The sequence below is a fragment of the Oryzias latipes genome, chromosome 21, assembly GCF_053564925.1.
Source record: "Oryzias latipes strain Hd-rR chromosome 21, Olatipes_Hd-rR_3.1".
NCBI lineage: Eukaryota > Metazoa > Chordata > Actinopteri > Beloniformes > Adrianichthyidae > Oryzias > Oryzias latipes.
Genome location: NC_136257.1, coordinates 30,958,267 through 30,968,355, shown reverse-complemented (window position 1 = coordinate 30,968,355; position 10,089 = coordinate 30,958,267). Strand labels below are relative to the sequence as shown.

The window sequence follows — 10,089 nt, the reverse complement described above, 5'->3', positions numbered from 1 at the left end:
TTAGTAGAGGAAGATGAAACACTGATGCTGGAAATACAAACACCTTTGCAAAAGTGACATAAAATGCAGAGGTAGAAAAAAACCTGTCAGTAAGTGCAGAAAGCCCTAGGAGAAATGTGCACGCTTCTTTAAGTTGTGCTGGAATGTGTTTTTTTCAAATTAGAATGAAGCTGCAGAGGTGTCTGAATTCCTTCGCGGTGTTGGATGTTAATGCAGTTCTGACACGCGCTCACTACTTCTTTTTTTAACTGAAAATATAACGTAAAAACCTAACAAAACTGAACATCTTACAAGTCTATTTATGAATCCACTGTTCTGATGATCAAAACTTGGAAGATTTATTTAAAAACAAAAATTAAAAAACATTTTTAAAATGACAAATCAATGCATTGTGGTCTATATTCGCCAATCTAGTGAACATCGATGCTAACTAGCTTTTTTGCACAGACGTCATCCAAAAACATGCTTCATTATTGGTGCCCCTAGGTGTGAGTGTGCATGTGTGTGTGAGTGTGGCCCTGCGACAGACTGGCGACCTGTCCAGCATGTCACATGTGACCCCGAAAGGGACAAAAACTGGTTAAGAAGATGAACGACTTCTGGGAAATTTCCAGGTTACTGGATTTGGAATTCAAACACCCCCAAAAAAATAGCTACCACTCGATATAGTGAACTCAGTAGGGAGGGAATTCGGACACAACCCGAACCTGAACGAGAAGATAAAAAGAATCAGTTCACCTGGAAAGCTGATGTTCTGATGGACGAAGTAGGCCGGGCTGGAAGCGGCACGTCCCGGCGATGCTGCTGCTGCTGCGCCGGCCGGCGGGCGATGCGTCCACCGCTGCGGCTTTAAAAACTTGGCCTGTTCCTCCTCAGACTGACGTGATGCATCAGAGCGTTTACGAGATGGTCCACTCTGAAGACCAGCAGGAGCTGAGGAGAAACCTGCACTGGGCTCTGAACCCCCCTCCCGCCGCAGAGTCAACCATTTCCCAGGACTCCCATCCAGGTAGTGTCCCCGCCCCCCTTTCAGGTGATTGGACGGTGAATTTAGGATTGAGGAAGCAGAGATGATGTCTCTGTAGACATTTCCTGACATTTCTAACTCTGTTTTTGGGCTGAGCAGCTGATCTGGAGGTCGGCCAGAGTTGAATGGGTGCGTGTAAAAACGTCGACACAGATGCAAAGCTGCTACGGCCTTAAGCTGTAAACCAGTGCAGGTCAAATCACACGATGATGAAAGGTTCCCCGACAGATATTTGTTTTCTCCCCTCTGGACCTTAAACCGCTGCTTTACTGCTTCCACAGAGACGGCCCCCGACAGCGGCGCCGCTTCGGTCTCCTACAGACCCAACCAGCTTCCACCAGAGAACTCGTCTTTCTTAGAGAGGAGTTTTGTGTGTCGCTTCCGCTGCCTCCTCGACAACTCCTCAGGCTTTACGGTGGGTTCACAGTCCAGGCGGTTGGAAGGTCACTGCCATTCAACCAGTTAGAAGCTTTTTGCTCAGAAAAGTGTAAAAAAAAAAGTGTAAAAAAAAAAAAAGGCCTTCATTTTTGTGCCAAAAAAACTAAAATTAACTACCCAATGTCTACACAAGAAACGAAATAATTTGGAAAACATTTTTAATCAGTTGTAATTTATGGAAAGAATTGGTAAGTGTTCACAAAACAAGCCAGTTGGATATTGTTTACTAGCATCTTAACTCTTTAGTGTCGTAACATCAGTGGTCTATATGTTCATAATCAAATCTCACAACTATAAAGGACGCTTTAGCAAAATGATAACGTTTGTGATTTATGTAAGCTAGAAATACTCTGTTCATGAATATTTTAAAAGGTCAATTGGGAATTTTGTGCCAAGCTAAATGCTGATTAACAAATATTTTAATGGCAATAATTAGCCAGAATAAACGGAGCCCATGTGAAATTCATGTGAATTTGTTACCATTCAGGTCCAGACAAAGCAAAGGCTGATGGTTATTCCAATTAAATTGATCCACTAGCACAGCTAATGTTGTTAGCACGCATGTTTTATTAACCTATTAACGTAATCCTAACCCTTCTTCCGTGTCAGTTCAGCCAAAAAAAAAAGCGCTGGGCGCACGGATTTAAAAAACTATAGGCGTACATGTGCTTAGTAATAATCATAACAATCATAAAAGCCCATTTAGAAGATCATCTCCCTGTGTTGATCGTAGATTAGCATGTTTACATCAAGATTTCTTTTCCTTAATGGATTATCCAGACCAATCACTACCATAGACGTCAGCGGACCAACGTACAGCCAATCAGATAGTGTGACGTCATCATTAGATGCTAGTTGTGTTCGGTGGTCTGTGTGAATGCAGCATTATCCTGGGGGCGGTGCTGGCGCAGACTGTTCCTGGAAGGGGCGGATCCTCACTTTGTGATGTCACAATGTGAGAACCCACTGGTTTTCCTGGATAGGGAGGGGCTAGTGCTCAGAGGACCTTTTTAGAGAACTACTTAGAAAGAGATGAACGGATCAAAATACCACTTTGGGGTTGTGTTTCGTGAGGAATGAACATTATAACGCACTTTGAGGCGGATTTTGTATGATATATAGGCCCTTTAAGAAATAGTAAAATTCTAAATTAATAACTTAATTAATGTTGAATTAATATAATAAATGCTAAATTAGCTTAAATCTGTGTTGAAAAGAAGCAAAGAAAAAAAATCCACTAAAAGATTCACAACTATCTCACAATCAAAGGGCATTTTGATTCAAAGATGAACCCATTTGTTGTTAGCGGTCATGACTTTACAAACACGTCTTGTTTGGATGCAGCAGCAGCAGGTCATGCGGTCGTTTCTGCGTGTTTGATGACGGATCTGGTTTCCACTGCAGGCGCTGAACCTCCAGGGCAGACTCAAGTTCTTGCACCGGCAGAACCGGCAGCCGGAAAACGGAGGGAAGCGCCTGCCGCAGCTCGCTCTGTTCGCCATCGCCACTCCTCTGCAGCCCCCATCCATTCTGGAGATCAGGACCAAAAACATGATCTTCAGGACCAAACACAAGCTGGACTTCACTCCAACCGCCTGCGACGCAAAGTAATGACACTTTCAGAGCCTCAGGGCCGCGTCTCCCACAGAAATTGATCAAAAGCATTCGTCTTTCAGAGGAAAGATCGTTCTGGGTTACACTGAAGCTGAGCTGAGGGTCCGAGGGTCCGGATATCAGTTCATCCATGCTGCAGACATGCTGCACTGTGCAGAGAACCACGTCAGAAGTAAGAAACACAAAAACGTCACAACACTCGACAATGATGACAATAATGCAGCAGCCGCAGCTGAGCGACAGCAAGAGAATGTGAAGTAACGCTTAAACTTCCACATGTTGTGCTAAACCTGTGATGCTTCGCTTCCACTGAGCGGTCCGGTCCGGTCCATGATCGTGGAGCTTCTGTTGAAACCCGTTGATTGGCTGAAGGTCATCACGACTATAGCGGAGAGATTCCTGTTTGCCGTCTTCTCTCAAACAACATTTCAAGTTTTGCATCTACGAAGAACCAAACAGAAAAATGTTGGATGACCTCCATTGTTGCGCCGTGACGGTCCAACTTTGAATGGAAATGCTCCCGGGACCATTCTCAACCGGACCGGACCGGACTGCTTAGTGGAAACGAGGCTTCAGATGGTATTTAAAGACCCACTTTGGTGTTTCATCATGGTGTTCTAGCATTTCAAATCGTTGTGAGATTTCGTAGTGGGAAAATGTATTTGTGACGTAGAAAATAAGTTGGGCGGGGCCACAAGCCCCCCTGCTTCATTCTGATGCTTCCACTGTTGGACAAAGAGATCCATCCATCCTTGTTCTCCTCGTCTGAGCTGGAATCCGCCTCTGATACGGCCGCCATTTTTTTTTGGACCGCTAATGTTGGGTTGGGGGATGGGGGGTTTGTAAGCTAGTGGGAGACAGTGTAAACAGAGAGCTCTCAGCGGCTGGGAGAGAAAGGGGGTCATGTTTGCTCCTCACCAACTCAGATGTAAATCTTAAATGAACTCCTGCCGCTCTGCAGAAACTACGTCCAAGAAAAAAAACATATTTTTTTTTAAGAAGTTTGGTTAAAAACGGCGCAATCATAATTAAAAGAACACTGAAAACACTTTGAAAATAGGTCAAAAGATGATCAGAGGGAAAATTTAAGCTCTGAATCCAAACATTGAGAGACGTTTAAACATTTGAAAAAGTAAGAAATTAGCCAACTGCTTAATAAATCCTTTATTGGCTAAATTTGCTTTGAAAAAAATACATAATAAATATAAATATAAATAAATCTAAAAATACATAAAAACATATGGAATCCTCTAGAGAAAAGTATTTAGCTGTAATATTCAAAACGTATTTATATATCAGGCTCTTGAGTCGGCTGTCGGTCGAGTCAAAGGTCCGGTCCTCTGTGATCCGAGAGGTCAGACGGCCGTCGCCTATAATCCCGCTGGATTAGGGAGCAGATTGAGCACAGCTTCAGAGCTTCCAGAGGAAAAGGATCTGTGACACAAATCCACGGTGTGAGCAAAGAGGCAGAGAGGATCCAGACGGGAAAACACCGAGGTCAAATCTGGGATTCACCCGCGTCCGTCTGCAGCCAAAACACAGAGACGCCGGGAATTCCAGGCTTTCCTGGAGGAAACAAACGGATGAAAAACGGTGAAAGTGTCAGAGCTGCGGCTCTTTGGCAGTTGTTCCAGATAAAGTTTTTTGCATTTAGATTCGCTGTTTTTGTGTCATTTTTTATTTTGCTTGTTTTTCAGAATGATCAGCTTTTCACGTCATTTTCTGCTGATTTTCACATTTTTCCTATACATTCAGCTTCAATTAAGCCTTTTTTTTAAAGCGTTCACTTCACTGGTCTTGATTAGTGTTTGAATTTCCAGCTTCATTCAGTCCCACGAATAAAATAAAAAACATGAAACATACACACTTTTCAGCTTTTTTAGTCTTTTTTTTCCCAGCAAATCTTAAATCAGCGTCTTTTTCAACGTTTACAATCTTTTGACATGTAATTTCGTGCTTTTTAATGTATTATTGATCAGTTTAAGGATTCATTGTGATCAGAATAACTTCTCTACGGCATTCTTGTTTTCATCACTGCAGAGCTTTGGTTGACTGTGTAGAAAATGTTCTCAACTTTTGCTCTTTGGTCATCCGTCCGTGTCGTTTTGACAATTGAAGGTTTGTTAGAATGAAGAAAAGATGACACTTTATTCGTCCCACGATGGGGAAATTCTTTTGTCTGAAGCAGCAAAGAGAATTCAAATAGTAAAAATGAAGTTCAAGCAAAGTGACTTTCAGGTTGAACAGTGCAACAATATAGAAGAACATCTGCAACCTGCACGACAGAGGAAATTAAACCAAAATAAAAATGAAAATACACACCAAACAACCCATAGAAGAACAAAAACGACTGAAACAATGAATGGAAACCACAGCGTGGGGGTGACGCTCATCCAAGTCAGTGAAGTGAACGCCTTGTAGTTTGAAGAACCCAAAAAAAGGCTCAGTTTAAAACTGGCAGTCATTTTTTGAGGTGGAGGATTCTGAAAAATATGCTAAATAAAAAGCTAAATAGGATGTGAATAAAACAAAAACAGTTTATCTTTATCCAATTCACCAGTTTCTGCATTTTCAACGTCTCTTGGAGCAAAAACGGTTTAATATCATAGAAGCCAAAATGTCGTTTTCTTTGTTTTTGAATGTAATTAGTAGGTTTTTTTAATGTCTACCTGGTTGAAAGGTTTGTTTTTTTTCTTTACCGTTTTCTTTCTTTTCCGCGCTTCGTCAAAACAATCGAGACAAGCTTATAATTTTCTCACTGTTTTCTGTCAAATAAATAAAAAGTAAACACGTTTGCGCAGCGGCGGCGCTAGAACGAAGACGTTTGTGCGTGAGAACAGCCGTTACAGAGTTCCCTCCCAAATATTTCTCTGATCATTTTTGCAATATTTGAAGAAGCTTGTTTGGAGGAATTCTTAATCCATGTGAAGCAGGATGACTCAAGGTTGCCCCCTGTAGCTCCGCCCCCGCCGCTGTGCATTCATCAGACAGAAGCGCGTCAAACACAGACGGAGGCGTCGACAGAAACGTTTCAGCTTAAAGTCTGCAGAAACCTGAGCAGAAAGTTCCTTTACCGTTTGTGTTTCAGTGATCAAGACTGGAGAAAGTGGACTGACTGTGTTCCGGCTTCTCACCAAGGAGAACCGCTGGAAGTGGGTCCAGTCAAACGCCCGGCTGGTCTACAAGAACGGCCAACCCGATTACATCATCGCCACCCAGAGGCCTCTGCTGTGAGAAAAACCTTCTGATCCGTTTTCAAAGCTTTCAAACACGGTGACGACGTTTCTAGGACCTAGTTTATTAGAAAACTGCTTCAAAGTTGTGGGCGGGGCCGTGGGTGCGGAGTGAGCCCGCCCACATTACCAGCACACGTGATCGCAGTTAGAGAAGGTCAAAGCGTAAATCTGGTCATTCTTGTTTCTTAGGGTTTTTCTGTCCCAGCTCGGTTTTGACCACGAAAGACTTTGTGTCGTACAATTCCAGCCTTTCTTTTCTAAACCTCAATTATTGGGGCAAACCTGTTAAAGAAAGTGGAAAAAATGTTTTTACTGGATATTCTTCACAATCTGTGTTTCTGAAAGGGGAACTCTGATGACCCAGCATTCTAGAAGCATTTAAACGCATCATCCACGCACAAACCCAAAGACAAAAAGAACACTTTCTTGTCCATATGTGTAATTGCACAGGTGAGGAGGATAATAACAAATATTATTGAGGAAATACTAATAAATAATATTTGTACGTTTCTGATTTCGGTACGCAATTGCAAGGACACACAAATTTGTTGTTGAGTTACAAATCAAGAACTACACACACACACAAATCCAATGATTCTAGGTTCTCTCCATTAGAGACTTATTCTTCTTTATAATGAGTTTTTTGGCTGCTGTGACTCCAGAAGTCTGAAAAATTCTCTTCTGTTTCTGTTTCTATGTCCTCCCTCATCAGAAAAATGTGTCAAACTCCTCGTTCTCATGGGCCTTTAAGGGTTAATCAACGGTGTTTTGTGGTTTCTCAGGGATGAAGAAGGAGCAGAACATTTGCGTAAGCGCTCCATGCTCCTCCCCTTCACCTACGCTACAGGTGAGGCTCTGCTCTACGAGTCCAACCACCCCATCGCTGGATCCAGAGGCCCCGCCCCAGAAAAAAACGCCAGCAAATCCAAGAAGAGTCGCAGCGACTGGCTGGCCAGGGATGGTGTGAACCCTGCATCCCTGCTGGGGGCGCTCATGAGTCAGGATGAGTCGGTCTACGTCTGCCAGCCGTCCGGGGACCCCAGAGACTCCGCCCACAGCAGCTTTTTTGGAGGAGCCGCCATGTCTGACCCGTCCAGAGGCTCCCCCGACCCAGACCTCGGTGGCTGCTGCGACCCGCTGCTGGAGACTCTGGATTCGCTTCACCTGGACGTCCAGGTGGGGGCCGGGGAGGGGGGGTGCTCAAATGGCGAGCTGTTCGGAGCGCTGGAGGGGCTGGGACTTAGCGCCGAGGACCTGGAGCTGCTGCTGCTGGACGAGCGGATGATCAGGGTGGAGACAGACCCCGAGCGCGTTCCCACACTGGACGACCTGCTGACCAACGACGAGATTCTGTCCTACATATACGACTTCATAGATGCGCCATCTGACGGACAGGAGCCTCTGAGTGGGGCCCCCACCCCTGGAGGGGTCCTGCAGGCCCCCGTCCAGCAGATGCAGCAGCACCTCTGCATGCATCCCTGGCAGCGGCGCAGCAACCGCGCCGCAGACTCGGCGGCCAGCGCAGTCCCGTGTGGCAGCAGCAGAGCGTGGCCAGCTCAAGAGGTTCTGGACGCGGAGCGGAACACGGAACAGCTCCATCAGCATCACCCCCACCTGCAGAAAGCCCCCACCCCACTGTGGGACCGTGAGGTGGTCTCGTCCGATTACAGCACACCAAATGGAGGAGGCGCCTTGTTTGGGGGGCAGCAGACTTCAGAGGCTCCGATCATGGACTCCCCCATAGTGCGAGTCAGGGGGCGGATCCCAGAGGGGGACCCCTGGGACCCCAGCAGGAGTAAGGTGGGTCTGATTTCTGATGGGATCAAATAACAGATTTTCATTCAGCGAGGAAGACGTTTTTTTATGCTGACAGTGAGCCACCAAATAATAGTAAACAACAACAACAATAGATGAATTCAGTAGGACACATTTTAACACTTGTGCTATCATGTGGGGTCACCTGGACCCCACAAGATAGCACAAGGGATAAAATAAACACTGCAATTTTAAAATGAGTCTTATTTGTGATTTTGTTCACAGACAAGTTCTGTATTTTTCAGACCATAAGTCACAGCAGCCTGGAGTAGAAGTGGCAAACGTGATGTCCCCGCTGCGTTTGGGAGAAGCTAGCATGCAAAGCTTTTAGCCTCATGGCTGCATGGAGGCATCGACTGTGGAGCTGATTTACACAGAAGACGTTCAGAGATCAGGTTTATTTATTTAGGACAGCTCTACAAAAACATCAGTAAACATGTCTCCATGCCTGGTTTTATGAGATTTGGTTTTTAGAGGTTCAGTTTTTCCTTCACCGTCTACTTCGGTCGCTTTCAGCAATACCTCCGTCTCTCTGCGACCCAGTTTGACGACTTCCTGGATCGCATTATTCCGAGGACGGAAAAAAATTAAAAAGTCTCGATGCAAATAAAAAAGAAAGAAAAAAATCCTGAAGTTCAGGACGAGAACGATCTGATTCTTCTCCATGTTTGTTTTGAACGGTGCTTCTTCTGTGTTGCTGTCAGTATCAAACACTGATACACAAACCTACAGCGCCCTCTAGTGGTTGTTAGTGGGGCTGGGTTGATGAAATCCATTCATCGATCTGAATCGATCCAAACTTAATAAATCAATAATTGACCCATAAAAGTAGAGATTGATCTTTTATGCCTTTCTTTTTCTGGTGACCAAACGCATAACAGCAGCAAAGCTAAAGTCTGCTAGCTTGATGCTAGCATGTAATAGAATTTCCCGTAGGACGGCTAATGCTAACGCTCGGTCGATCTAAACATACATTTCTGACTAAATGAAGAGGTTTACAGACTCACAGGCAGAATTTTTGTAAACTCTTAAGGAATCATTTTTTAAAGTAACCATTTGTGGTGTAGAGCACCGATTTTAGCTAAACTCTTCTGGAATGTAATGCTAGAGAGCTCCACCTAGTGGCCAAACTGAAACACAGGTTCATTATCCATCCATCTTTCTCCGCTTACCCGGGACCGGGTCGCGGGGGCAGCACTCCAAGCAGAGATGGCCAGACTTCCCTCTCCCAGGCCACTTCCTCCAGCTCCTCTGGGGGGACCCCGAGGCTTTCCTAGGCCAGCCAAGAGACCTAGTCTCTTCAGAGCATCCGGACTAGATGCCCGAGCCACCCCAACTGGATCCTTTCGATGTGGAGGAGAAGCGGTTCTACTCCGAGCTCTCCACGGGTGACCAAGCTTCTCACCCTATCTCTAAGGGAGCGCCCACACACCCTACAGTGGGCTATGACCCCACCCTTACATTGACGTGTTATTCCTACCATGACAAAGGTGGATAAAGGTGAAAAGATTTCATGTAATCCATGGACACCAGTGAAGATCACAAATCATTGAAGAAAAAAGGTTCAGAGCACTGCCTAGTGGGTCTAGATGACCCAACTCCCAACGTTAAAGTGCCTAGGATAGCACAAGGGCTACAGGTGTAAACATGAAAATAGACACGTCTAGATTCTCTGCTGAAAACTTGTGCTATCCTTTGGGGTTCAGATGACCCCACTCCCAACGTTAACGTGCCTCCGAGCTTAATTACAAGTTAATTTCGCGTTTTTAAGAGTGACTGGGAAAATGAAGCTTCTTTTTCAGCTGCTTTACATTTTTTCAGCTAATTTAGTGATTCAGCTTGAGGAACAAAAAAAACTAATGAAAAGAGAACAAAAAATCTTGAAGACCCACAAATTTTCTTCAGGAACCACAAAACAAAGACACAAATGTCAATCAGAAAACCGTGTAAACGCTCTCA

General features: G+C 44.7%; 1 protein-coding gene across 2 annotated transcripts in view; it reads left to right on the top strand.

Moving 5' to 3' along the window:
* LOC101170311 (aryl hydrocarbon receptor) overlaps window positions 1–10,089 on the top strand; it is a 29,480-nt gene that overhangs the window by 16,854 nt on the left and 2,537 nt on the right. The window contains exons 5-11 of one of the 2 annotated variants that reach the window (XM_078939678.1): window positions 877–1,009; window positions 1,309–1,442; window positions 2,870–3,072; window positions 3,142–3,251; window positions 6,168–6,309; window positions 7,098–8,115; window positions 8,376–8,534. In XM_078939678.1, coding sequence (XP_078795804.1) covers window positions 877–1,009; window positions 1,309–1,442; window positions 2,870–3,072; window positions 3,142–3,251; window positions 6,168–6,309; window positions 7,098–8,115; window positions 8,376–8,402 — 1,767 coding nt within the window. In that variant the 3' untranslated portion in view covers window positions 8,403–8,534. Of the gene's footprint in view, window positions 1–876; window positions 1,010–1,308; window positions 1,443–2,869; window positions 3,073–3,141; window positions 3,252–6,167; window positions 6,310–7,097; window positions 8,116–8,375; window positions 8,535–10,089 lie in introns of those variants that run through there. The other variant, XM_011489981.4, reaches the window with a different exon arrangement.